At 49.5% G+C, this 27,284-nt stretch overlaps 9 protein-coding genes across 9 annotated transcripts; 5 read left to right on the forward strand and 4 right to left on the reverse strand.

Moving 5' to 3' along the window:
• Positions 1-318: 318 nt before the first annotated feature.
• ASPGLDRAFT_118283 (putative C6 transcription factor) lies at positions 319-7,176 on the forward strand (the record flags this gene model as incomplete). Its single annotated transcript, XM_022539950.1, has 7 exons — positions 319-760; positions 810-1,116; positions 3,674-3,902; positions 3,955-5,554; positions 5,605-5,930; positions 5,980-6,050; positions 6,105-7,176. 7 exons carry the CDS (start codon positions 319-321, stop codon positions 7,174-7,176), a joined length of 4,047 nt encoding a protein of 1,348 aa, XP_022404561.1.
• A 309-nt stretch (positions 7,177-7,485) lies between these two features.
• Positions 7,486-8,355, reverse strand: ASPGLDRAFT_164487 (translationally-controlled tumor protein; the record flags this gene model as incomplete). Its single annotated transcript, XM_022542575.1, has 4 exons — positions 8,269-8,355; positions 7,842-8,118; positions 7,623-7,782; positions 7,486-7,570 (listed from the first exon to the last, which is right to left on the reverse strand). The coding sequence occupies exons 1-4, from the start codon at positions 8,281-8,283 to the stop codon at positions 7,486-7,488; spliced, it is 537 nt and encodes a 178-aa protein (XP_022404562.1). The 5' UTR covers positions 8,284-8,355.
• Positions 8,356-8,846: 491 nt separating this feature from the next.
• sur2 (sphingosine hydroxylase) lies at positions 8,847-10,890 on the forward strand. The gene is made up of 2 exons (XM_022542576.1): positions 8,847-9,974; positions 10,027-10,890. The coding sequence occupies exons 1-2, from the start codon at positions 9,284-9,286 to the stop codon at positions 10,608-10,610; spliced, it is 1,275 nt and encodes a 424-aa protein (XP_022404563.1). The 5' UTR covers positions 8,847-9,283; the 3' UTR covers positions 10,611-10,890.
• A 57-nt stretch (positions 10,891-10,947) lies between these two features.
• ASPGLDRAFT_42940 (uncharacterized protein) lies at positions 10,948-12,532 on the reverse strand. Its single transcript, XM_022545705.1, has one exon. The coding sequence runs from the start codon at positions 12,383-12,385 to the stop codon at positions 10,964-10,966; it is 1,422 nt and encodes a 473-aa protein (XP_022404564.1). The 5' UTR covers positions 12,386-12,532; the 3' UTR covers positions 10,948-10,963.
• Positions 12,533-12,849: 317 nt separating this feature from the next.
• On the reverse strand, positions 12,850-13,979 carry ASPGLDRAFT_42942 (uncharacterized protein; the record flags this gene model as incomplete). Its single annotated transcript, XM_022545706.1, has 1 exon — positions 12,850-13,979. A coding segment is annotated over exon 1 (515 nt), but the record flags the coding sequence as incomplete, so codon positions are not given.
• Positions 13,980-16,486: 2,507 nt separating this feature from the next.
• Positions 16,487-17,416, forward strand: ASPGLDRAFT_1003876 (uncharacterized protein). Its single transcript, XM_022539399.1, has 2 exons — positions 16,487-16,681; positions 16,754-17,416. The coding sequence occupies exons 1-2, from the start codon at positions 16,522-16,524 to the stop codon at positions 17,065-17,067; spliced, it is 474 nt and encodes a 157-aa protein (XP_022404566.1). The 5' UTR covers positions 16,487-16,521; the 3' UTR covers positions 17,068-17,416.
• A 397-nt stretch (positions 17,417-17,813) lies between these two features.
• Positions 17,814-22,351, forward strand: ASPGLDRAFT_22686 (putative ABC multidrug transporter; the record flags this gene model as incomplete). Its single annotated transcript, XM_022543211.1, has 3 exons — positions 17,814-17,887; positions 17,940-22,181; positions 22,243-22,351. 3 exons carry the CDS (start codon positions 17,814-17,816, stop codon positions 22,349-22,351), a joined length of 4,425 nt encoding a protein of 1,474 aa, XP_022404567.1.
• Positions 22,352-22,506: 155 nt separating this feature from the next.
• Positions 22,507-24,885, reverse strand: xlnD (beta-xylosidase XylA; the record flags this gene model as incomplete). Its single annotated transcript, XM_022539962.1, has 1 exon — positions 22,507-24,885. One exon carries the CDS (start codon positions 24,883-24,885, stop codon positions 22,507-22,509), a length of 2,379 nt encoding a protein of 792 aa, XP_022404568.1.
• A 979-nt stretch (positions 24,886-25,864) lies between these two features.
• Positions 25,865-26,583, forward strand: ASPGLDRAFT_118114 (putative phosphatidylserine decarboxylase; the record flags this gene model as incomplete). Its single annotated transcript, XM_022539930.1, has 2 exons — positions 25,865-26,322; positions 26,373-26,583. Coding segments are annotated over 2 exons (669 nt in total), but the record flags the coding sequence as incomplete, so codon positions are not given.
• Positions 26,584-27,284: the final 701 nt, after the last annotated feature.

Below are 27,284 nucleotides of genomic sequence, written 5' to 3' on the forward strand. Positions count from 1 at the left end.
AGATATATCTCTGTGCCAGAGCAGTAAGATAGTTTAGAATACTTCAATTCCAATCAATACCAGAAGATATTTTAGAGTTTATCCTTGAAAGTGCAGAACGTCGATAATCTCTTAGAATAGTCTGGTTGATGAGCTGTATTTAGTATGGCCATCGCTAAACCCCAAATAGGAAAGGCCACAACTGCCAAGCCAAGTCCTCCGCAAAACCTCCGCGGGCAACACTACCGCCAACTACACCACTTCTACCAACATTATCAAAACACAACCCCACCTCTCACTACTGAATAACAGGGGTCTTTTGTATTAGGAAAAAATACCATGTCGCGACAAGCACAAGTCGAAGAAGTCTACGACTCCGACCCCGAAGAGGTCGCACCCTCCTCCGACGATGAGCTACCTCCCCCCCTCACAGACCAATCCATCCTCTCCGGTGCTGGTGTCCCCCCACCCGGAGGCTCAGCTTCGATCCCAATGAGACCTGCCCCCGAGCCGCAGCGCGAAATCCCCAGACACTACCAGTGCTTGTACCCCGTGTACTTCGACAAGACCCGGTCGCGGGCAGAAGGCCGTAAGGTCGGAGCTGAGTTGGCGGTTGAAAACCCGTTGGCGAGGGACATTGTGGATGCTGCGCAGATGCTGGGGTTGCAGGTAGGGTTTGAGCCGGAGAAGTTACATCCTAAGGATTGGGCGAATCCGGGACGGGTGCGGGTGTTGTTGAAGAATGAGGGTGGGAAGTTGGCGAATCCCAAGATTAAGAACAGTATGCTTCTACGTCACTTTTGTTGATGAATTTGTTGCTAACAAGGCAGAACACCACCTCTATATCCTCGTCGCGCAATACCTCAAAGCCAACCCCACCACTGAGCAATCACCCTACCGCTTGAGAATCAGAGGTCTCCCCACTCCCGAGAAACTCCCCGCTGCTCCCCAAGCCCCCAGAGGTTGGAAAATCGGCAAGATCCTCCCCATACACTCTCCCGCATACAGTGGCGGCGGCGTTAGCGACAACCCTCTCAAGGACGCTATGGCGGAGATGCAGAACTTGCAGGGTATGCCTGGGATGCCGCAGATTCCAGGAATGCCGGACATGTCGGCAATGATGGGCGGCGAGCCGTCGTCCGCAGGTGGCGGTGAAAAGAAGAAGAAGGATAAGAAGAAGGGCAAGGCATGAGGGTTGATGATGGGTTCTTTCCATGGGTTGTTTTTGTCTTATTGCATTGTACAGGCGAAAGGCGTTTGTGTTTCCTGATAGAGGGCATGCTGTTCTCAATACCGATGGAATGAAAATGAATTGGGACCTGGAGACAGGTCCGAGGTGCTTATAGTTGAGCCACCACAAAAGATCTGTTGCTTTATCTTTACCCCCATTGCACCATCAATCAAGATGTGACTGTAGCTAGCTTGCTCAAGCAAACGGTGGATGACCTCTCGCCATCGCCATCCTTCGCTGAGAACCCTTTCTGTGTCAACACTACTGACCATCAGGCAAACTACCCGTACCTCCATCTTATACATGCCACTGCTATTATGGTCTTTAATGGTGAGCTGATAATGAAGGCAAAACACAACAGGAGTCAGGAATCAACTGTACACAAAATACGCAAGAGTTTCGACACACCGCTAAACAGCTCCTGATCTTTTCACACGAAATCTGACATCCAGACCTAGGAATCAGCTCCATCAAGTGTCCGGTTTACTCAGACGCCTGAGACTGGATGAGCACGAAACTGCATAAGCAACCGTGCTTCCACAGCTTACAGCTTCATTACTGAGCCCCCAGTCTCAATTATATACCCACAGAGTATGTACAGGTGAATAAGAAATATGGACAAAGACGAAACCAAGAGCACCTCGGACAGGTCATGCCGGCAGTTCTCATATAGACTTCAAGCCGCTATACAGAGAGCAGCGGATATGGTGCACATAAATGGCTATGGCAGACCTCGATGTGTACAAAGGCAGAATTGTAATTACAGTCTGGATACAATGGACTTCTAAGGGGAGGGCTCACTGCTTTCACTGATGAGCTCTACATTGTTTACCGTGGACTTAGTTCTTTGGTTTCAGGGTTCATCCCGACATAACGGTAAGCTGGAATGTCTATGTCATTTTCAAAATTCGCTGACCTATGCTCATGAAAGCTCACCATGATCTACCCCTCGATTGATCTCCAGGATCGTTGGGTAGTTGACGCACACGAAAGAGACGGCTATGTTGGAGAGCAATAAGTGGAGTCCCATACCTGATACACCCAACATAGCCGCGCCGTTTCTGGTAGCTCCCCTTTCCAGTCTAAGAACGTGTCAGTCGCCCCCAGAACACCCAGTGTTTATATGCTTACCTGGCTATAGACAGCCGAAGGGTTTCAAACCGGACCTACTAACGAAAAACCTGCCCCCCACACACGATCAACAAGAAAATAGACTACGATCGTGCGCGATGCTTGTGTTCTGGGCGCCGTGAACGTAATATCGACCAAGTCATCTCACCTACGCTTCGGCGTGATTACTGATGGTCACCTACGAGCGAATGATGACTCTCGATGTGATGTTCCACCAGGATTCCGCCCTAATCACAGTTTCTTAACACTGCATAAAACATCTAACAATGCTGTTGGGCCAGTTACAAGTTCGATGCCGCTACTCCGTAAGTGCCCTTCAAAAGAAGAATGTCTAAGCACTTATGGATACAGTAAAACATCAGAATAGGTCGATGAATGTAATGCACGCAAAACGGGTGGCCTCGGCTACAAAGCCGAACAGTATATAGATATGAAAACCTGCGGTTGACACCCTTGAAGCTCTAGAAGTTTGTGACAAAAGGCTGCCAGACAGAGAGATTTGATACCGTTGATCGCCCGAAGGGGATCTCAGATGTTGGTATTGATTATTTTAGAGCAAAGAGCTCGAGCATCAACTTCCAGGTGGTCAGACTGGCGATTGGAGTTCCACGCAGAGGTAGGGATCGCAGTAATGCTAATAACCCCCAGGAAATGCTAACTAAAGGCTGTCCAAAAATACATCATGTCATTGCCTATATTCTTGAAAGACATGCCCGAGGACGCAACACTGAAGCAAAAGATGTTGTTCCACCAAGAAAACCATCGGTGGGCATAGTCTGTAGCCCACATCGATGCAGAACTGTGCCAGTGCATTTTTCGCAAGCACGAAGCCTTCCTGGTTCTAGGGAAAATTTCCTTGACAACTGGAAGGAGTTCCACAGCAGAGGAGTGTGTGATTATGTCTAACATGAGAAATCGAAGCTGTATCTCATGGCAATAAGTAGAAACTATGTATTGAACCACTAGCCCAGGTGCATATACATAATTTAAGCAATACAATATGCACCACAATGTCATGCCATGCATTGCTGTCAACGAACATGAAGTATGTTATACCCTCACACTTATTGGCCAACCCCGATACGATAAGATCCCCGGGCGGAGCCAAGATCAGTCATCCAGTCCCCCAACTCGGCAACTCGGGGGGGTGAACTACAGAATACTACCCCAGCAATTCTCTTGCCACGCGTTTCGCTATTATTCCTAAACCGAATTATCACGGCACGCAAGCGCTTCAGTACCTCTCATGCGCAGCCCAGAAACGAAACCACCAACGGAGTACGGATACGGTCTTGTCGATGGAGTGAACCGTCCCCCGCCACGGTGACCAAGGTTACTGCATGGTAGCGAGAACACTATGGACCAAAGCCCGACAGACAGTTACGCCGATTCCGGGCTTTGGAATCGTGAGCAGAAACCTTCTTTTCGGGAGGGTTCCACAACAGCGACTACGGGCAAAAGTAAAGGAGGAGCGTCGGTAGGTGGTGGTCGGCAGATCACGCGCAATCGCGCCAGTTATAGCTGCCACAGTTGTCGGCGGCGGAAGGTGAAGTGTGATAAGGTGTGTGATGGATTCGTCTGGGTTGGGTTATGTCGCATACTGACTGGATCAGGTCCATCCAGTATGCGGGAATTGCGCGAAGAACGGAAGCGAATGCGTATACGATGCCGCGCCCCAGAGAGAGACTGGATCGCGCGCGGGACAAGCAAAGGGTGGTGGACATGGAGTCAAACGGAGAAGGGAGACATCGTGGCCATTTGAGGAGGACGTCGACGAGATACAATCGATATATGGCGATTTACGGCAGGCTGGGTCGCCTGAACAGAAGCCCGGATCGCAGGCGATTGAGGCGCGACTGGCCAAACTTACGTCGATGATCGAACGTCTTAGCAAATCCAACCAGCCGCTCGATGCTACGGAGAGACAGCTCTTAGCGCAGGATGTCAATTTTGAGACTGCGCCGGGGCATACTCGACAAAGTAGCGGACAGACGAAGCCGACTACGGTTTCTCGCCCTGCTAGCCCGCGTCGCGTGACTGATTCGAGTAATGATGAATTTCCGATTCCCTCCGGACATGCGACAGATCTGGTCGATCCTGTGGGTAGCTTGAACCTGGGGCATCTGAGTCTCGAGGATGGAGGGAAATCGAGATACGTCGGCACTACTTATTGGGCTTATATATCGCAGGAAATCACCGATCTCAATCAGTTGCTGAGAGACCAGAACCGCTCACATCCAATTTCTGCCAACGACAGCTGGACTGACGAACCAATGGCGGATTCAACAGCCAAGACTCCAGGAGATACATGGAAGGCATCTGACGGGTCTAGCGGACCAAGTGACCGATTATCCAGCGGAGATACGCCCCAGAAACTGTTTCTTTCTGGAGAATCTCCGGATGTGAAGGAGAAATTAGTGGAGCCGGAAATGCTCGAGCGCATGCCAACCAAACGACAGAGTCATATCTTATACAAGGGATTTATGTCGGGTGTACATGCTATCAGTCCGGTTATTCATCCGCCTACGATTTTGAATTTATACAATGCCTTCTGGGATTGGTATGATTATAGCAGTTACTCGGGGGAGCCATGCCCGGATCCGCCGTTTATCCCGTTGTTATATGCCATTTGGTATGGTGGTTCAGTCACCGTGTCGATGCGAACTCTCCAGGCCGAGTTCAACGTCAACTCTCGATCCGCGCTCTCGAAAACATTCAACGAGGAGGTGACACGGTGGCTAACTAAAATATCCTTCCCACGAAGTACCTCACTACAAGGCCTGGCAGCATACCTTCTAGTCCAAACCATTCTCTCCAAAGAAGAAGAGCCCTTAACCAGCAGTCTATTCATCAGTCTTGCCATGCGTGTAGCGCAAACAATGGGCCTGCACCGCGACCCCGCCAAATTCGGAATCGAGCCCTGTGAAGCCGAATATCGCCGTCGATTATGGTGGCACATCGTGCACATGGACGGTGTCGTCGCGATGTCTAGTGGGTTACCTCCGCTGGTTAGTGATGAGAATTACTGGGATGTACGAGACCCCAGTGAGCTTAAGGACACGCTTTTGGGTACGCCTGAGGCGGAACAATATGAGCAGCTTGTGTCTGCCAATCTGCGGTTACGGGATAATCCTGATGAGCCGACGGTTTGTGGTGGACCGTCTTTGGTGAATGTCTACTATTTGTCTGCCAGGGGGAAATACGTTATGGCGCGTACGTATTCACCCTTATCAGATCATCTATTGAAGCTAACTTTGAGATAGGGGCTGTTCGCCGGATTTTGAAGATCCAGCTCGGAACCAAACCAGTCATGAGACGGGACATGGAAGATCTCAGGTCCATCCTCCTCGACCTTCAGCTCCAGCTGAATTCGATCGTCAACAGAATTCCGGACGTTATGAGTCTGGAGACCACTTCTGTATCTGTCGATTCACCGTCTTACTCCACACAGTCTCCGGTTGAAGTGAGAACCACTGATACTGAGCTTCCGGGTGAAGGGCCAAATCGGTGTCCGGAGCAGTACCATTCTCCTGTTCTTGTTGCTTTTCATAAATGGGCTAGGATATTGCTGTCGTTGTTCATTGATAAGGTTAGTCGTCCTCACAGAGGGTGGTTCTGAAAACGGGTTGACAAGTAAGGCATTCTGCGTCGCATACCAACCATTCCTCAAAAACGCCAGAAGCCGTATCTGGCCATCAGCACGACAAAGGTATGCACTCACGCCACCACCCTATCCACTAACCAAGTCATATTAACAAAACAGCGCCCTCCGCCACTGCCACGGCTTCATGGAAAAATTCATCTCCCTCGCGAGCGACCCCGACTTCCAACCCTTCCAATGGAGCTGGCCCGGCAACCACCAACCCATGCACGCAACCATGATCATGCTCATCGACCTCTACGAACGTCCCCACAGCCAAGAAGCATTCAAATCCCGCGCCCTCATCGATAGAATATTCTCCCTCTCCGGACCCGACGGCGGCGTCGTCGGTGGTGAAGATGGCGTCTCGACACAACGACCCTTGAAAGACGGCGGCCGCGAAGCATGGGATATGATCCGGCGTCTGCGCCAGAAAGCATGGCAGAAGGCCGGTCTTAACCCACAACGGCTCTGGACAGAGCATGCGCAGATCCAGGCGGGTGTTGTCCCTGGTCCGGATGAGTACTCGTGTTTCGCTGATTCGAGACGAGTGCCGGTGGACCGGCAGTTATCGGATTTCTCAAAGACGTTCTATAATATGACGCGGAATCATATGCTTCCGAATCCTGTATCGAATGTTAGACCTAGTCCGCTGCGTTATCAGCTTCCTCCTCCGATACCGAGTTCTCTCCCGACTACGCCGCAGATGATTCCTCCGACGCCGACTCCGCAGTTTCCTCATTCTCCTGGTGCGGGTGCACCACCACCGGCTACTCGTTCTCTCGATGCGACTCTAGCCGGATCCACCGTGTCCTCTCCCGAAAGTCTCCCGCCACTAAGTACCATCCCGTTGACACCACCGCAACAACCGCAATTACAACCACAACCTCAACCTCAAACCCCCACCGGGGTAACAACCACAACAACCACAACAACAACAACACCACCAAACGGCTTCCCCTTCATAGACACCCTCCCCATCTCCCCAAGCGCACAATCAATATCCATGCCTACTGCAGTCCCCACACCCCCGTCAATGGTCGATCCGAACCTGAACAATTTCGACTGGGACCAGTGGGACGCGGTGTTTGGACAGCATTTGCCTGTTGCGGATGAGTTGATGGAGTTGGATCCGGTTGTGGGGTTTGAGTTTGCGGATATGGGGAGTGCGGGTGCGGGTGCGAGTGGGTTCTGATTGATACGTATATAGGTGTATGAATACGTTGATGTATATAACCTCAATCAATTTTACTAATATCATTGTGAAGAAAGTTCTATTAGGCACAGAGAGCAAGACATAACAATTCATGAGGCGTGACTGGCAGGATACGAAAAGATGCGATATAGCTAAATAAACAAACATATCCAGGAGGGCGAGAGGTAGGAAGACTCAGACAGGACTACAGCGATGTCCATATATCCGTATCTTGGTCCCTTGTCCCATCTCACTTTTATTAGGTCGTTTCGCATTTCCCTCATCAAGGTTGAACCTGGTTGACCAAGCTTAGACCTTGACCTCCTCGAGACCGTGCTTCCAGAGAGTGGCGTAGGGGGTGACACCGTCCTCGCGGAAGTCAATCAGGACGTGCCTGGGCATGTTAGTGAAACCATTCGCTCAAGATAAGTGCAGGATGAACATACATAGCGTCACCGTCCATTGCCTTGCCCATAAGAACATCGTAGTTGTCGTAGTTGCCGAGGATCTTCTTAACAGCAGCGGGGGCACCGGCCTTGAACTCATCGATCTTCTCCTTAGGGGCACCCTTCTCGGTGAGCTTGGTGAGGACCTTCTTCATGTAGACTTAAATCTTGTTAGTAAAAGAATTCCTTATCGCGCGTAGGTAGCCAAGGTAAACTCACTCTTGAGGTGCTGCTTGAAGGCATCCTTGGAAGGCTTCATGCCCTCCTCGGCCTTGAGCCAGACGAGCTGGAACTGGTCCTCAATGTCGTGGACCATGACGGCCTCACCCTCACCACCATCATCATTGGCATCCTCAGCAGAGGGGTTGGCACCCTCGAGCTGGAAGTCCTCGTTCTTGCTCTTGAGGTACTTCTTGCAGTCGCACTCCCAGAGGACGGAACCGGAATCCTGGATCTTGAAGGTGTCGGCGAGGAGTTCGTCTCCGGAGATGAGGTCCTATCATTGAATTTGTGTTAGATTTATTCATTGAGATCTTGGAGAAACGGCTCTTTTTTTTTTTTTTTTTTTTTTTGGCTCTTTTTTTTTTTTTTTTTTTTTTTTCCCCTTGCCCCTCCGTGAGAAACGTGGGGTCAGACAAAAACGTACCGTGTAGATAAGCATTTTGACGGTATATAGAGAATTAAGTGCCTAAAGCGACGACGACAACAAGAAGACCAGAAGAGAAGAGATGAAGAGAATAAGCGGGCTGGAGAAAAAAAAAAAAAAGAAGGAGAAAAAGAGAAAAGAAAAACCATACAGAAGAGGGGAATTTGAAGTTTTAGTGGTGCCTCCTAAAGCGGTATAGCGGGATTTATTTTTTCGGGGGCGCACTAGTCTGGTTTGGGAAGATCGGGACTGTCAGCAATCAATAGGTTCATTTCAAGTGTATTTTATACTAGAGGAGAAGGTGTAGAATACTCTGTATACTCTGTATAACTACTGATTCTACAAATATCAAGACACCTTGTGTATGCAACATCTGATGTTGTTTACCCAAAGACTTAGGCCACCTTGAAAAGGAGACCATTGGTAACATACGGTGTGTTACACTGTAACTTTCCTGAAACCCACCCGTTATGGAGTCAATACCCGTCCTGTACCGTACCGTACGATACCGATTAGATAAGTCGATCGGCTTCGACGACTTCTTGTGGTGCCACCGCTTTGGGATGGTTCCTGACACTACGGACTAATTGACTCTTCTGTTCTTCATCTTCAACTTTTAACTATTCTTCTTTTCATCTCTTTTGTCCTTATCATTCCTTTCCTTAATCCATAAAAACTCGCGCTGGCATTACAATCCACGGCTTTTTTCCCGGTCTTCGGAAGCTGCGGCTCAGACCTGTCACTGCCGCTATTCCCCTGATCGTGTCCGCCTGAAATACCTCACTTCTCACTCATTCCCTAATATTTTGCGCTCATTCTCCTAATATACACTCTTGGTCGCCGGAATACCAAATTACACTTCTTTCAATCACTACTACCCGAGTCTACGTCTCCCGCCTATACGTGCCGTCGCCTCGCGTTCGAAGATCCTAAATCATCCGCTTCTTCGCTCGCCGATTTCTATGCGCTGATTCTTTTATTCGACTCTCGCACCGTCACATGCTCGTCGTTCAAAATGGCGTCCAATACTTCGGTCGTTTTCGACCTTCCGCCTCTTCCGTCGTATACCTTGACCACTCGCGAACCTCTCCTTACTCCGATCTCCGATAACATACTCTCGTTGATTTTGCCGATCATCGCCTATTGGGGTCTATCAATGGTCTATCATCTCATCGATGTCTACGACCTCTTTCCGCAGTACCGTCTACACACGCCCGCAGAGGTTCTCAAGCGAAACCATGTCACGCGCTGGCACGTGGTTCGAGATGTCATCCTTCAACAGGTCGTTCAAACAATCGCAGGCTACGCAGTGAGCTATTTCGATGAGCAGGAGTGCGTTGGCAAGGAGGAATACGATGTTGCTGTCTGGGCTCAACGCATCCGCATTGTCCAGAGAGTGCTGCCTGGTTTCTTGGCTCTGATTGGAATTGACGCATTGGGTCTGGCCAAGAATTTGTCCCGGAGCGGCCATACGATGCTTGCTGGAGCTTTGTCGGGTGGAAAATACCCTGGAATGACGCAGTCAATCATCCTCGAGTCTGGCGTGGAAGCTATTGCTCCGGCTTTTACCGAATGGGAGATGACCTTGGCTAGTTTTATCTTCTGGTACTTTGTTCCGTTTTTGCAATTCGTTTGGGCTATTAGCGTCGTGGATACTTGGCAGTACTTCTGGCATCGTGCTATGCACTTGAACCGCTGGCTATATGGTAAGCACTGCAACTATCCGTGTCATGAGTGACTCATTCTAACTATCCCCAGTCAAATTCCATTCGCGCCACCATCGCCTTTATGTCCCGTACGCCTTCGGTGCTTTGTACAACCATCCTGTCGAAGGATTCCTCCTTGACACAGCCGGTACGGGTGTGGGATTTTTGACCGCCCGGATGACGACCCGTCAAAGCATGTGGTTCTTCACGATGTCCACAATCAAAACAGTCGATGACCATTGCGGTTACGAGTTCCCTTGGGACCCTCTTCAGAAGATCACGTCCAACAACGCTGCCTACCACGACATCCACCACCAGAGCTGGGGTATCAAGAACAACTTCTCTCAGCCATTCTTCATTTTCTGGGATCGAATGTTGGGTACCAAGTGGGAGGGTGATGTCAAAAACCGCTACGAACGGTCCCGGGAGAGTGCCCAGAAAAAGGTGGAACAAGATGCAGCCGCCGCAGCCGCCGCAGCCACCGCTATCAAGGAGCGCAGCGAAGGTGCAGTGGTCTCGGAAGAGCCAACTGACTCGAATGCTCGAACGCGCCTTCGCAGAAAGACCTTGTCCACCAGCGTTGAAGATCTCAAGGGTGTAACCCATGGTGTGGCCAGCAGTGTCCTCCAGGCCTAAGTTTTTTCTTCCATCGTTGCATAACAATGGGAGTTTGTATCAGAAGGCTTGCATTTTGCATTGTCTTTTGCCCCGCCTATTTGAGCATCCTCGGGGTTGCAGGACTTCTCCGGGAGATGGCGACTGTTTTGCTTGTCTATATTTTATTCGCCTCGCTGTATTAATACTTTGGGCTCTTTGGCCCTGTACAATGTGTAATTGCTTGTTTTGGATGTGCGTTGATTGCAACGAAATTGGTTTTAACGACTATTAATGCATAATAATACATGTCAATCAATGCTTTTTTTTTTTTTTTTTTTTTTTTGGCTGTACCTATGAAACTAATAAAGACCAACAGACCAAGACCAGTTCAATTACTCCTTCATCTCTCGACGAGCTATTTCGTCATCGCTCACGAAAAGACTCCATGTCGTAATCGGACGACCTGGTTCTCTGACAACCTCACCTTCAGATGTTTCCTGGCTATACTCAGATTCAGAATAACATGTCCCTTTCCCGATCAAGTCACGATAATCCATTGCCAGGGCATCTGCGTCTGCGCCATCGCTCATATCCGGTCCTTCGAGCTCTATGGCTTCTATTTTTCTGGCCAAGGAATCAAGAGGACTCTTTTCATAATTCACTACCTGCTCCCAGTCTAGCATGTCTCGAGAGGGGATTGTGCCTGCTAGTGTCTGCTTCATGTTGGGAGTGTGTTTTCTGGGTGATAATGGACTGACAGGTGATACAGCAGTTGTATCACTGAGAAAAGGGTCGATTGACACCAGAGTTTCATCCGGATCTTTGTCTGGGATTGTTTTGTATAGTGAGATGATCTCGTCCGTCTCTGTCTTCGTGTCGGGTACCTTGTCTTCTTCTGACCCGAGTCGTGAAGCGCTTTGCTCAAAGCAATCCCTCTGCAACTCCGGGTCCAGATGAACAAGTATAGACTCCGTGCTCGATTCCTTCGGTCTCCTTTCAACCTGCTCATGCGAACGACGCCCCCGTTTTCTCCTCGCGACAGCCTTCCTCGCCTCCTTGAAATCAATCGCCAACTGCCCACTCTCATGCAGTACCCTAAACGCCTCCCCATGACACCCAATACACCCCTCCACAAACCTCAACAACCTAGGCGCCCGACTCTTCCTCCTCGTCCTCGTCCGACTCAAAATCGCAATCCGCAGATTCCGCAAAAACAACGGCTCCCCCACTATCCGCGCAAGCATACACGCCTCACATTTATTATAATGCTCCCCTGGCGCACCAATCGGCGTCTCACCGTCATCCTCTGGTGATCGTTCTCCCCAAACCCGTCGAATAGATTGAATCGACCGCAAAAGCTTCCGCTCAAACATCCCCAGACACTCAACACCCCGATCCATCTTCTCCAACCGCCGCGTAACCTCCACCTCCACCAAATCGAACAAATGCCCAACGACATACGCATTCAGCCCATTATGCGAAGCACACAGCTCAGCCACCCGGCCGATATACCTCGGCATCATCTGCACGAGTTTATTCCTTCGGAGCGCGAGGGGGAGGTTCTTGATTTCTTCTTTGAGGCGCTCGTTTGGGAGGGTCTGGCTGGGTGTGGGGCGCGAGATTTGGTATACGGTTGGGTTTTCGAAGAGGAGGGTGCGTGTTAGGGCGAGAAGTTCGGTGGCTGTTAGGTCGGTTGTTGTTAGGGGGTAGCGGTGTTTGATGCGGCGGGTTACTGCTTTTTCCATGGTGTTGGCTTGGATTGGTGTACTGGTGCTGATGTTTTTCTGGTTGTATAGATTTGGTTTGCCGGGCATGAGTTTCGAGACTCGTACAGTTCCAGTTTGCTTATGGAGAATGAACTGGAATCAATTGTCGTGGTATATGAGCGCAGATGTACTCTTGCAGCAGTATTATCCAGATACGAGAGTAATCCAATATGACGATAGACATCATGACGACAGGGAATCTTCTCCATATATACAGTACAGCGAGAAGTCAAAGAGCTCAATGCGCATAATGGACCTTTGTCCTTTTGTCTAAGATGCCTTTTGTCAGAGACTAGACCTTGAATTCCTTGTCTCATTGGGGCTCTTTTCGTCTGAGTAGATGACAAAGGCTTTGTCGAGGAGACCAGGGACTTGCATGTGTCGTAGGAGGCTTATGTATGGATGGATGGTAGATGTAGTAGTCATATTTCATTTCTAAATACTATTAAAATCCCATTAAAGCTAGATACATCTGTTATTCTGGTTGACAAACAGAAGTCCGTCTATCCGTTGTAAGTAAGCCAAAAACATTGCAAAAAGAAAGCCCAATCTGATAACGCTCCTTTTGGTAAATTTCCCTTTCTTTCCTTTCATATCCAGAATTTCTAACAAAAGCGAAAAACAAAACCCCAAAGCATCCAATATCCAATTCAATCATGTCCATCCACTAATCAAAAACATCCTCCGCAAACTCCTCGAAATAATCCACATCATCACACTCAGCACCAGGCAACTCATCATCCGAGAAATAACTCTCCTGCGGCTCCGGATACGTCACATTTTCATTCGGTCTCGCCGTAATATCCTCCGCACATAGCTGCGGGCACGCCTCGAGCAACTCCTTCGCGCCATCGATCTCATCCCACAGATATTCGTCTTCGGGATGCATGATGCGGAAGGGCAAGGATGGACCGAAGACGCCGTTTTGATCTTCTTTTGCGCTGGGGATAGGCATGTTCGGACGCGGGTACCGAACGAAAACAACCTGCGACCAACCATGTCGCTGCTTACAGCTGAAATCGCCATACGCGAGAACCATCAAATTCGGCAGACCGTCCGGACTAAACGCCCATTTGACGAAGTTAAGCAACTCCATCATGTTGAGTAGTCTCTTCATCCGTCGGTCCGCCTGGTCCAGTGACATCCGCAGCGCGAGGTGGATTGCGAAGGCGTGCTCCGAGGGCATGCGGCGTTTGGGGCGGCGGAGGGACCTGGGGACGCATTCTTTGGGGAGTCCGGCGATTTTGAGCTTGTGGAGGAGGTTGCGGGGGGTGTGGTAGGGGCCTGTCACGCGGAAGTGGAGGAGTTTGAGCGTTTGGGCTGTTTGGGTTTTGGCGATGCGGATGCGCTGGGGTTGTTAGGTATCTGGTATAAAGGGTGGTTGTGGATGGGAGGGGCTTACCAGGTCGCAGGGAATGATGTTTATACCCAGAGCTTCGAGGCGGAGATTGTCGAGGACTTGGTAGAGACGGTGTCTCCAGAAGAACGGGCAGTCTCGATTCTGACCCATCGCCAGCTTATCATAGTAGTGGCACGCCAGACGTTTCAGAGTATGCGAATGCTTGAGTATAGCCCATGGGGTACGCTCAGAAGACTGCACGAGAAAGTCCATCGCGCGAATATACAACTGTTCAAGACCGCGGAAGGATTCGAGGAACTTGGGAACACCCAGACCAACAGTTCCGGGATCGAACATGCTCTCATCCTGGTTCGGGGGAGTGGTTTCTTCGTAGTCGCACTCGAGGGCTTTCAGATTGATGCTTCTAGAAGTGTATCTCAGAGCTCTGAGGAGTTCGAGCACGCAGCGACAGTTCTGTAGTTTTAACTTGCGGATCTGGCTAAAGTCGAACGTCGGGTAGAGGACTGAGTACGCAAGCTTGAACGACACATTTCCAAGACTTATAGTATGCAGCGAGTCAAACTGGACGTACAGATCCTCAGGCACGGTCGAGAACAGACCAGTCGACTGCAGACAGTACTCCAACGTGTGAGGGGCCAGCGCGTAGCGACCCTCAAATCCAACTTCCAGCGATTGGAGGTGGCGGCAGTTCGCCTCGATGATATCGTAGAGCAGATAGCTGTCGATAAAGTCTGCCTGTTTCCAGGAGAGATGGCGGAGGTTTCGAAGGTACGTCAATCCTTCCAGGCCGTCTGTGTATGTGTAGCCGGGGTACACTCTGATGGATAGAGAAGTGAGTTGGCGCTGACGGCGCGCGAGGTAACCATGTGCGCTGAAGATTCCTTTGGGGAGACAGCAGCCAAGGTGCCAACTATTGAGTCAGCATGGTAGAACTTAGGTCTTGGATGAAGATAGACTTACCTAAAGCTCTGCAGACTATTATGCGGCAAACGAGTGAGCACACCCTGCACGTTTCGATACAAGTTCAAGAACTCCATATACTCAATCATGCGGCGCCTTTCCAGACTCATCTCATTGATTTCCATTCCCCATAGCGTAGCGATGTTCGCATGGTTGTGCAAGGGGGCCTTGATGGTCAAATGTCTGATCCAGCTGTACACACCGCGTGGCTGCAAGCTGGGGGTGTCGTCTGTCAAGGCAGATTGCATAAAGCGAGATTCGTGGAGGTCATGGTGCCTTTCGTGCATGGTAATGAGAGTGAAGTCCCTATATAGTTCTGGCTGCACTGAATCATGGAGGTATTTCGATGCCAGGGAGAGTTGGAATAGGTCACGTTTGGAGAGCTTTGCTGTTAATATTGTAATTTTTCCAGATCCTTTGTATTGGGGTGTACCTTTTCTATTATGCTGATCAGCATCTCCCCCGGGAGAAGCTCCAACATGGTAGCTCTCTGCAAATGCAGCCGCAGTCGATTGGACATGAGTCTGAGGAGATAAAAATGAGAAAGTGTGAAGAGGACGATGGGGGAGTTAAAGAAGAAAGAAAAAGAATAAGAGACTGGGTTTATATAAATGTTTTTTGAATAAAACAAAACAAACTATGGAGTATATTCACTGCTTTGAGTATTCACTGGTTGCCCTAGGTTTGGTCGCTGTTTGCTGTCATTTCATGCAGGCCCTTAAATTCCTCGACAACGCGTTTGCGAATCCAGATGCTCATGGCATACCATATACAAGCAAGAGCTTTCAATTACCAGACAAATTCATGATTCTAGGTGGATTTCAGCTCAATACTATTTCCTTCATGCGTACCACGCAGACTTCTCACTGCATGAGCTTAAGCCAACAAGTTTCGATTTATCAAACGATTTCACCGAGGCAAGAGGAAGTACAACCTTGACATGGCTTATTCTTTACGGCTACTAGCCCATTAGTTTGCCCGTGGAGTCGCGACTCCAAACATGGATCCCATTGGGATGTCGCCGTCAGAGAGTGTATGACGAGACTTGAACCCTTTTTGGGGCAGCCTCTGTTCAGTGACTTGGGATTCATCACGAAAGCACTGCACTAGGATATTCCTTTCTGGAACATATATGACCTTTTAGGTCTATTTCTTTTATTTCTTGGGCCTGTGGTATCGAATTCTACAAAGAGCTCTTTTAGCCCCCTATGGCGTCCATGCCTGGATTTTGGTCCTTCTGCAGAGAAGGTCTTACTGAAAAAAACGTCGACGGAATGTCGGATTCCTTAGTCTTTTATCAGCAACCCAGATAGCTCAGTAGTCGTTGATTTACAAGAAACGATTCAGACTGACCAACTGGGGGTTAGAGACTTTCCCAAGGCGAGAGAATCCAGGTAACTGCGCGGATACTTATCCATGCTTCCATTTTATTATTTGAGTTGGGCTGTCTCTCTTTCTTTCTTATTCTCTTTGGTTTGTACTTATTCAACAGGGCCATTCTTACCATAGTCCAAGAAACAATACCTACAGCATCGCCATTTTAAAAAGGTCTCGCTGACCGGTGCATGGAGCCGCAATAGGCCTATTAAAATGTGCAGTACAAAACTACGGAGCATTTGAGACCCTTCATTGTGATACCCACGTCTTGAAGCTTGCACTGCTACCTGGATGTGGCTGACAGGAAGAAAAAGCATGGGCATGGTTTGATTCATGATGATGTGAGTTCTTTTGGATGACTTCACATACAATGAATGAACTACAAGCACCTGTCTCTTCGCTGCTCGATTTGAGTCTAAAGATCAGGCTCGGATGCGCCGGGCGGCAATAAACCAAACCAAAGCTTTCTACAGCACCGTTCGGCATAATGGAGGTTGTGAGAAACATCGACTCTCTTTTTCTTGAGGCGTACAATCATTCAGCAGCGCACCTCACTCCCACTAACAACGTCTTTGGGCTGTCTATCCGGCAGCAGACGGTGAATCGGGGCCACTATGACAGGCAAGAACGGCCAGGTCTGGAGAAACGTTTGGGATCCCTGCGTCAACTGTTACGAGTTGATTGGCATGTATGGAGGAGAGAAAGCTAACTTCGATAAGAAGTCCGACATGCCACCCATGAAGGTGAGCGAAAAAAATCAAATGCACAGCCGGTACAAGGAAACGAGACGACTGTCGATGAAGGCTGGAAACAAGCCCGCTGGGAAGCCATCCATGGGAAAGAGTGCAGAAGATATGCAGCCGGCGGCAACCTATGGCTTATGAAGGCTTCTCTCTTAATTATTTCAAGTGTGTCTGCCTTCTCGCTTTGTTTTGATTTGTTTGTACTCCGTACTCGAATCAGAGAGATCCTGCTTAGGCGGCTTCTCACTGGCCTGACAGAAGACCATGGACCTAAAACTCGGGGCAACTGAGGCAGCCCACTTCATCCCGTTCTCTCTAAGTGACGACCTTTTGATACCGTTCCTGAAATGACTATTTTCATGAATCTAACTGGATTGTCCCCCGCTCAGAAATTCACCCTCGCGGTATTGGCTTTGTTCTTGCTGAAGACACGCCATACATTGAACGGATGGGATATTGATCAATGGAGGAATGTGGTAAGGCCACCTGTCACATACACAAAGCTTTTGGCGATTATAAGATTTTCTTCAACGAGAGACCTCAACTCATACAAGTGTTCTGAGTACATACCCCTTGCAGTCGAGCTTAAGAACGAGGTAAACCAGCAGGAAATGCTAGAATCCAAGTTCGACGTCTATCACGTGCTCAATCGCCATATATTAAATTAGCATTATTCTTTCCTTATCCAACAATCAACAAATCTTTATTAAATCCATCTTCGTTGTATGCGATAACCCGCTGAAGCCTCAGGCAGAAATGCGATAAGGCAGAAAGGCAACAGCACAACTCCGGTAACCCTCTTAGACAAGTTTGGTTCGGTCCGATAAAAAACATAAAATTGACCCCACGCTTAGGAGCTTTTCCAAAGGAGCTCTGCAAGAATTGTATGCATTAATTGGGAGCTATGATATCTCTTAGGCTGTCCGGATCACGCAATACCAGCGCAGCAGTGCTGAGTTAGTGGAAATTGAGAGGCCTTGTCGAGTCCAGATAAGAACCGGCTCCTTCCGTGGTGGCGTCGCTGCCGGCCAACACCATGGAATACCAGCATGCTATTGTCCCGCCCGGGAAAGGTGGTTTTACAGCATTTGACAGTGGCGTTGACGAGAGGTAAGTACCCCTATATATATCTGATATGCGAAGATACTGATACGAGCTCTAGGACACTGTGGACTTATCGAATCCAGAGAGTTGCGGCTGTCATTGGCACAGGCAATGTTCACCTGGCTGCGCTCCTGCTTTCCGGGACAGTGTTGCTTCTATCGCTATTGTTTAACTCCCCTCGTGGAAAAACTAAGAGTTATGTGTCCCTTCCCTATGCCCTGATGCATTTCATTGCATCTACGGGGGCTTGCTGCCTGAGCTGGATCGAGTTCCGTGATTCGGGGAACTGGAAATGCCCCGCCTTACTGAGCTACGTCGTAGCGCTGGGTATTGTACGACCATGTTGCAGATCCCACAAGCGCAAGGTTCAGGTATATCGCCATATGAGCTTGGTGACTACTGTGGCTTTGCTTCTGGGAATTGTTCAAGATTTACTTCCTATGATAATCTTCAACTCAACGTATCGCCCAGGCTCTTTAGAGAGTGCCTTGCTAGCTTGTCTAGCCGTGGTGGTGGTACTGGTACTGGCTACTCCTCGTCCAAGATGCCCATTCATCCCTGACGCAGAAAGCGACAAACCCGCTATAGAGGAATCACCGGAAGAGACGTGCTCCCTGTTTTCATACTACTGCTCATACGAGTGGATCACGTACGTGATTCTGCGAGGTTTCCAAAGAGACCTAACCATGGACGATTTGCCTCCTTTGCCAACATACGACGAGCCACTTAAATGGCTTAACAATATCAAAAAGCAGCGACTCAAAGGTGGAAAAACGTTTCTCACGCTGTACAGGTTGCTCAAAAAAGAAGTCAGAACCATGATGGGCTGGGCTGCATCTACGGCAGTGGTAGAGTTTCTCGCTCCGTATTCGATGTTGCGATTGCTAGCATATCTGGAGGATCCGTCGGAGGCTGTTGTTCATCCGGCTCTTTGGATTGTTTTGCTCTTCATTGGGCCAATTGTTCGTTCACTTTGCTATCAGCAGTACATCTTTACCGCCACTCGACTTCTTGTCCGCGTCAACATGTCTTTAGTCCAGGAGATCTATCAGACAGCCATGAGATCACACATTTATGACGACTCTGTCAGAGACCCAGGTCACAAGGAACAATCACGACGAACAAAAGAGTCAACGGCGCCAAAGTCTGGCCAGGCCAATTTAACGAGTCTGATGTCTTACGATGTCGACGCGATTTACAATTCACGGGATATCTTCTACGTCGCAACAGCATGTCCAGTATCGACCACGATTGCCATGGTTTTTCTATACCAGATGCTTGGCTGGCCTTCGCTTCTGGGTGTCGTCGTTCTATTCCTACTTACTCCTCTCCCTGCCTTGGCTTCGCGCAAGATATCGCGCATTCAACAATCTGTGCTGCGTGCGACTGATGTTCGTCTTTCGAAGATATCCGAATTCTTGAACTCAATTCGGACATTGAAGTACTTTGGGTGGGAGCCTGCCGCGATAAACACGATCAACGACATTCGGGGCATTGAACAGCAACGTCTCTGGAGACGCAGTGTCCACGCCGCTGGAATCTCCATGGCCGGGGACCTGTTGCCTTTCATCAGCTTACTGGTGATGTTTTCTGTCTTTGTTCTTTTCACAGACAATACTCTTCGCGCTCCAATTGCATTCACCTCGCTGTCGATCATGGAGACACTGCGATCCCAGTTTGTCTGGCTTTCGAATATCAGTCGATTTTCTGCGCAGGGCGCTGAATCCCTCCGACGTGTGGACAGATTCTTCGAGTCTGCTGAAGAGATACAGAGACATCCCGAGGGACCGTTGGAACTGAAGGATGCTACTTTTCGCCGGACTCCAATTGCTGCATTCAGACTGCGGGATATCACCCTTCGCTTCAAGCAGAATGCCCTTAATGTTCTTACTGGTCCGACTGGTTGTGGAAAGACTTCCCTATTGCAGTCCCTATTAGGCGAGACTGTTCTGGAATCTGGAAGGGCAACCGCACCCCGGGATATAGCATACGTTCCCCAAGCACCATGGTTACAGAACGACACTGTTCGGCAAAACATCCTGTTTTACAGCTCCTACGACGAGAGTCGCTACAACATTGCCGTCGAGGCAAGCGGCCTAGCACAGGATTTGCAGCAGCTTTCACTTGGCGATTCCACTGTTGTGGGCGAGAGAGGAACATCGCTTTCTGGAGGACAGAAGCAGCGGGTATCATTGGCCAGAGCTTTGTACTCACGATCGTCGACACTTTTGCTGGATGATATATTCTCTGCCCTTGATACGCATACCACGAGTCTTGTCTATAAGCGATGCTTCCGCAGTGGCTTACTTGCAGACAGGACTGTTGTTCTTGTTACGAGCTTGCCTGTTGCATTGAAGGATGCAGAAATGGTGATTCGCTTGGAACATGGGAAGGTTGCTTCTGTACAATCATCCCAGCGAACTTCTCAAGTTGCCACGCCAAGTGTGGGAGAAATCGAGACCGGAGCTATTCTTTCTAGTGCTCCATATGGGACTCCCCAAGAGATGGAGCCTCTGACAGAGCATGTAATATCCAGTGACCCTGTTCCAGAACAAGAAGTTGGCACAACAGGCATGGCTAAAGAGACAACAGCCACTGGTCGGGTGCCTCGTACGCTCTTCTTCCAATATATGGTCATGTTTGGAGGATTCTTCTACGCCGTGACAGCAATTGTGGCCACTCTCACAGTACAATTCGCATACTTCGCCATCACCTACTGGCTCTCCATCTGGACAAGCGCCTACGACAAGTACGAGCATCCAAACTCAATATTCTACCTATCCGTCTACGCAGCGACAATAATCCTCTTCCTTCTCCTGCAACTCGCCAACAACCTCATCTACCAATACGGAGGCTGGGCAGCAGCCAAGAAAATGCATGCGAAGCTGGCCACCGCAGTCCTATCAGCGCCTATCTCCTGGTTTGACGAAAACCCCATCGGAAGAGCAATCAACCGGTTTGGAAATGATACACGCTCTCTGGACACAGTCCTGATAGATTGGCTCCGCATGTCAATCGAAAACTGGCTCCGATTCCTCCTCCGAATCGCAGGTATCGTATCCATAATGCCCATCTTCGCCCTCCCAGTCACAATCATCTGCGCAACTGGATTTATTATCGGAGAGATGTACACCCGCGCACAGATCTCAATCAAACGACTCTGCTCCATCAACTACTCCCCCGTCTTCTCCCACTTCACAGACTCACTAAGCGGCATGACGGTTATCCGAGCCCGCGCCGGTATGGACGAAGTCTTCCAGGGCCTCCTTGCTGAAAAGCTAGCCGTGCATACCCGCTCCGCGGAGGCGCAGTATAATTGCAACCGCTGGGTATCTGTTAGATCGGACTTTTGTGCTGCGTCTGTTGCTGCGTCTGCTGGATGCGTGGCGTATTTTAGGTCTGGGTCTGCTGGGTTGGTGGGCTTTTCGTTGACGAATGCCATTGGTCTGAGTCAGACTATTCTTACGCTTGTGCGGACGATGAATGAGTTGGAGATCGAGCTGAATTCGTACCAGCGTATGCGTGAATATGCAGATATCGAGCCTGAAGAACGGTTAGACGAAGAAGAACAACGGAAGAAAGCAGAAGCCATCCCAGCCAGCTGGCCAACATCCGGCCTCATCGAATTCCAAAATGTCACAGCCCGCTACCAAAACGGCCCCGACGTCCTGCGCAATATCTCCTTCATCGCACGACCAGGAGAACGAATCGGTATCGTCGGACGAACAGGAAGCGGCAAAAGCACACTAGGGCTCTCACTCCTCCGTTTCGTCAACGTTATAGAAGGACGCATCACGATTGACGGTATAAACATCAATAACATCCTCCTAAACCGCCTCCGCAAAAGCGTCACCCTCATACCCCAAGAACCAGTCCTCTTCTCCGGCGACGTCCGCTCAAACGTCGACCCTTTTAACGAGTCCAGCGATACAGAACTCCGCGCAGCGCTCTCAGCATGCACATTCATCCAGTCCCCGTCCCCCACAAATGGCACAGAAGCCCCCCACCACCACCAGCAACGGCAAAACCTCAGCTTAGAAACCCCCGTCGCAACAAACGGCGAAAACTTCTCCCAAGGCCAGCGCCAAGTCCTATCTCTCGCCCGCGCACTCTGCCGCCGCTCCAAAATCGTCCTTCTCGACGAGGCGACTGCGTCTGTGGACCAGGAGACCGATATGCATATGCAGAAGGTGCTGAGAGGGATGTTTGGGGATTCGACGATTATTGCAATTGCGCATCGGTTGCGCACGATTGTGGATTATGATCGGGTGGTTGTTATGGGGGGTGGGGGGATTGTTGAGTGAGTTTTTCTTTTTCTTTTTCTTTTTTTGTGGTTTAGGTTGGGTTGCTAACGGTTGTAGGAATGATTCGCCGGCAAAGTTGATTGAGAAGAGAGGTGTGTTTTGGGATATGTTGCGGAATACGGGGGAGTATGATGAGTTGGTACAGTTGGTGCAGGGACAGTCATGAAGGAAAAAAGAAGGTACAGTTTGATTCATATATACAAGCATCGCATTTGTATCTGCATATGTACAGTCTGGCGCGAGTGTTGAATAATAGATTGAAATCAAATCACATTTACCGCATCCGCTATCAGCAATCAACTATGTACATCACACCTCTCCCTACGCAGGAGAAATCTGCTGCTGATCCTTCGGCCACTTCGCAATCGTCCTCTCCTCACCTGTCAACGTAAATTTAACAACAACATCCCGCTCATTATTCAACGCCATCTCATATTTCCCAGGATACAGCATCCGATTCCCAAGCTCATCCGTACGGGCAACACTATCAATAGTCACGGGTATAGTCAATGTCTTAGACGACCGCGGCGTCAGACTAGGCAGTCTATCAAACCCGACAAGCCATTTATTCGGATACGGCTCCGGCCCGGCGGTGGTATTGGCAAAGAGCATGGCTGTGTAGTCTGATGCCGTGCGCCCCGTGTTGGCGATTCTAGCTGTGAAGTTGAGGAAGGGCGTTTGCTCGACGCGTTCGTAGCCCGGGTGCGGCTGGGATAGGAGGTCGTCGATGTTGTAGTTATTTGTCGTTGCCGCTCTGTTTGATGAAGAGGCGCTGAAGTTAGTGTAGAAAAGACCGTGGCCGAATTCGTAGACTGGTGTGCCTGTGTACCACATGTATGTTTGGCCTGGGTTGCTGCCGTTGGGCCGCAGGTTCATGTCGATTGCTGGGAAGCTTGTTGCATATTCTGCCGGGTATTGGGTGACGACGAGACGGCCTGCTGGGGCGCGTTTGCCGGTGATGATGTCGCGTAATGCTGGGCCGCCGGATTGGCCGGGGTAGCCGCCCCAGATCAGAGAGTTGACGTTTTTGTTCGATTTGAGAGATGAGGAGTCGACTTGGCCGCCGCCCATTTGGAGGACGATGAGGGGTTTGCCTAATTGGCTTAGTTCGTTGATGAGGTCTAGCTGGTTGCCGGGCCAGGTGATGTTCATTCGGTCCATGGCTTCTGCTTCGAGGGTGTTGTCGATTCCTCCTGCGAAGATGATGGTGTCGGACTTCTTAGCTGCGTCGAGAGCATCCTGGAATCCGTCTTTGGTCTCGGTAGTGATGTTGGTGCCAAGCACATAGTTGACCGTGAGGCTCGAATCCTGGAAAGCTCCCAGCAGACTGGTGAGGTATGGAGCCTTTCCATAATAGTTCCCTAGCATCTGCCAGGTTGCATTGGCCCATCCTCCGATCAGCGCCACACTACGGGTCGAGTTGGAGAGAGGAAGGGTTCCGTCGTTCTTTAACAGAACGGTACCCTCCACAGCGGCCTCGTAGGCAATGTTCCAAGTGTCGGTTGTCACAACATCGTTCCAGTCCAGGTCGCGGTACTCGCTCTCGTTGCCGTCAAAGTAGCCGGCTTGTATAAGGTTGGTGTATAGACGTCTTACGCCCCTCTCAATGTCTTCACGGGATACCAATCCCTCGTCAAATGATCCGTTAAAGTAGTATTGGTACGTTGTGCCGCAGTCGATGTCAGTTCCGGCCCGAATGGAGTCAGCTGCAGCGCTCGTATAGTTTGCAGCATACTCATGAGGATCAAAAACATTTCCCACCGCTCCGCAATCACCCGATACGAAACCGTGTTCGACGAAGTTGAACGTGTCGCGCAAAAGAGTTTGAAGGAAGAACGAGTTGGAGCAACTGGGAACCCCGTTTACCGCATTATACGAGCACATAAAACTCTTGACCTTGGCATCTCTCGAGGCAACAAGGAACTGGGGCATATAGTACTCTGAAAGGTCCTGTTGAGTGATGATCATGTCGTTTCCAAGACGCGAATGGTCATCCCAGTTCTCGATGTCGTAGCCGCCGTAGTGCTTAGCATTTGCGATCACCTTAACGTGTTCAGGATCCAAGCCGCCTTGAATGCCGGTGATATATTCGTACGCGTAGGTAGACGCCAAGATGTACGCATCCTCCCCGGGTGTTTCTTGACCACGGCCCCACACCGGGTGTCGGAAGGTGTTGATGTTCGGGGAGTATGTATTCAAGCTGAACCGTCCGATATTGTTGAACGCACGAGCCTGAGTTGAGATGATGGATCCGATTTGGTTGATCAAGGTCCGGTTCAACGCAGACATGGTCAAGATCGGCATTGGAAACGACGTTCCCCAGCTCCAATCCCCTTCCGAGGTGAAGTTGGTGTGAGCCAAGCCATGGAGCGACTCATACCAGACTTGGTATTTGGGCAAACCAAGTCTTGGAGCACCACCGCCCGTATTGCCGGAGTTATTGACGAGCTCGTCAAACGTGAAGAGGGAAACGAGAGAGGCAGCTCGGTCATAAGAGTTGGCTGAAGTGTTGCATACCAAAGCTTCGCTCAGCGGTCCATTCTCGCAGTCGGGGAGGGATAGCTCAATAGTGGCCGTAGCAAGCGGATCAAGGGGTGGTTCTGGGTTGACATTGTAGTCCGTATCGCTAGTCTTTGTCTGGGCTACTGTGGTCGACAGCAACGCCGCCAGCACGGCGAGAACGGACTTGGTAGCCGGCATGGTAAATAAGGCCTTGTGGTTGATGCCATTTCTCAGTCCAGAATGTCCGTATTTATATTATGACGAAGAATGTCACAACTATTCGGATAAAAGCCGATTATCCAAGGCCATCAGCACCCTTTCAGGCCTGTATACAAAGGGAACTTCCGAAACCCCAGATGTTCATCCGGATCCAGCAAGTCCCGCAGTCGATCTCGGTCCTCCAAAACGCGGGGAATTGTGCGGTCTTTCTGGATGCACACATTTTAGCCTGAATGTGTCTGCCATAGAGTTTGACGTCAATCCGCAGGGTAGCTTTCTTTCTCGTCGTGAGATGCGGAGCGTCCGTGTACTCCGGATGGGTTGACTCCGGTCGTCATACGGGAGGTGACTGTGTCGGAATGAAGCGATGCATCCTGGATTCAGGCTAAACCTCCAGTCTTGTCTTCAATGGCATGATGCTTTGGTAGGCAGATATAAGCGTTAGGCTAATCGGAGTGTTCATTGACCGAGTAGTATGTAGTGTTTACTCCGCAAACGCCGGGAGATGTTCGGTAGAAATAATGACACGCTAGTCTGTTTTGGGACAAGATCGATGTGGCTTGGGATCTGTGACTCGTATATAAGTGGCTGGTGCATCTATGCAACCATGACATTCTTTTCTACAAATATTCAGCAATGTCGAGGATTGATCTTATATCGTGATATATTGAGGCTTGGGGAGTAATTGCTCTTTGATAGGACACGCTCCAGCTGGACTGACAATTTGGCGAGCTCTATCTTCTTTCTAACCATTAAACATAAGCTCTTGTTGAGGCGGATTCCCAGACTTGAAGATGGATTTGCATCGTCATGACATCACGGTTATTTCTGAGCTTGATAAGGGCAAATTTGTTCTTAGACCTGGTGGTTTTGATTTAAAAAACCAATGCAGCAACCATGTACTTCTTACTAGGATACCTACACCAGCTCATCGACACAGCCCTCCGATCCGGAATAGTACGGGACATTCCAGGACTTCTTCATTAGACACCACAAACCCGAGGCCAGGCCCCTTTGTGCTCCGAATGATAAGAAGAAAGCTGTTGTCGTGGCCGACTGCCGGATAGTCGTATATCCCACCGTTGAGAAGACGCGCAAGCTCTGGGTGAAAGGAAACCAATTCACTATCGCCAATCTGATCCGTGACTTTGATCGTTCGAAACCTTGGGATAATGGAGCAGTGGCTTGTTTCCGATTGAGTCCCCAGGACTACCACAGGTACCATTCTCCTGTGGATGGAAAAGTAAAGTGGTTTAAGCAGATTCCTGGCGACTATTTCGAGGTTGATCCTATAGCCATTCGGAGCTCTGTGAACATTTTGACCGAAAATGCCCGCTGTGTCGCTTGTCTTGAGACTAAGGAGTTTGGAGAGGTATTGTTTGTCGCTGTGGGAGCATCAGATGTCGGAACGGTTGAGTAGGTGCAATGCCATTCACAGCGCACTTTCGATATTCTAACAGCTACAGGTTCCATGATGAGACGATGACTGCGGGAGAACACATCAAGAAAGGACAAGAGCTTGGACTCTTCAAGTTCGGTGGATCGACAATTATGGTGGCCTTCGAGCAGGGCCGCATCAAGTTCGATGAAGTCCTGGAGCGCTGGAGTCACAACCAGATCATGGTCGATGTAAAGGTTAACAACAACATGGGGACTGCAGTCAGTGAGAAGCAGTGAGAGTGTTCGTCCTGTCCATTGAGTTGAGTTGAGTATTAAGGTTTTCAGTTGTAAAACGAGGACCTGTGTGTACACAGGTCGCATGAGCCAAGCGGTGAGCTCATGCGGCCTAGACCCCCCGCACGTGAACGCCAAGGCTCTTATTAAGCTGATTTATCCCCGCACAAGGTAATTGAATACTGAACTTTAGACATGAAATTCAATTTCCATTCTTAATTCTTTAACTATTCAAAGAATATCCAAGCAGTTGAGGATCAGTTACCAAGCAGTTGCAATAATGGACTCTCTTAATTTTCAGGACTCCCAGGGGCCTTCATTCGATATCAATAATAATTTTGTCGAGTCAATGTTATAGACCTTATCCTGTCAGCCTCACGTGACTGTGCGGGGAGCCAAGGCAGAATCATTGGATATGCTCAGCAGGATGATCAGAGAGTTAAGCAGGGATTATGACCTGAGCATTAAGGAAGTACGACATACCTCACGTGACCTGTGGGAAGTATATAAGTATACAAGTCGGAGGTTATACTGTCAGTCCTGTATAGGGTATACAAGTATACTTCAGGGATGTCATACTGATATCGTGGAGGATATATAAGGACACTCATTCATGTACTTAGTGTCACGGGCTCGGAATAGAAGATAATAACGAACTGAATTCCTATCTTGACTATTGTAGCCATCAACGAGAATATCGAATC

The sequence above is a fragment of the Aspergillus glaucus genome (assembly GCF_001890805.1).
Source record: "Aspergillus glaucus CBS 516.65 unplaced genomic scaffold ASPGLscaffold_3, whole genome shotgun sequence".
Taxonomy (NCBI): Eukaryota; Fungi; Ascomycota; class Eurotiomycetes; order Eurotiales; family Aspergillaceae; genus Aspergillus; species Aspergillus glaucus.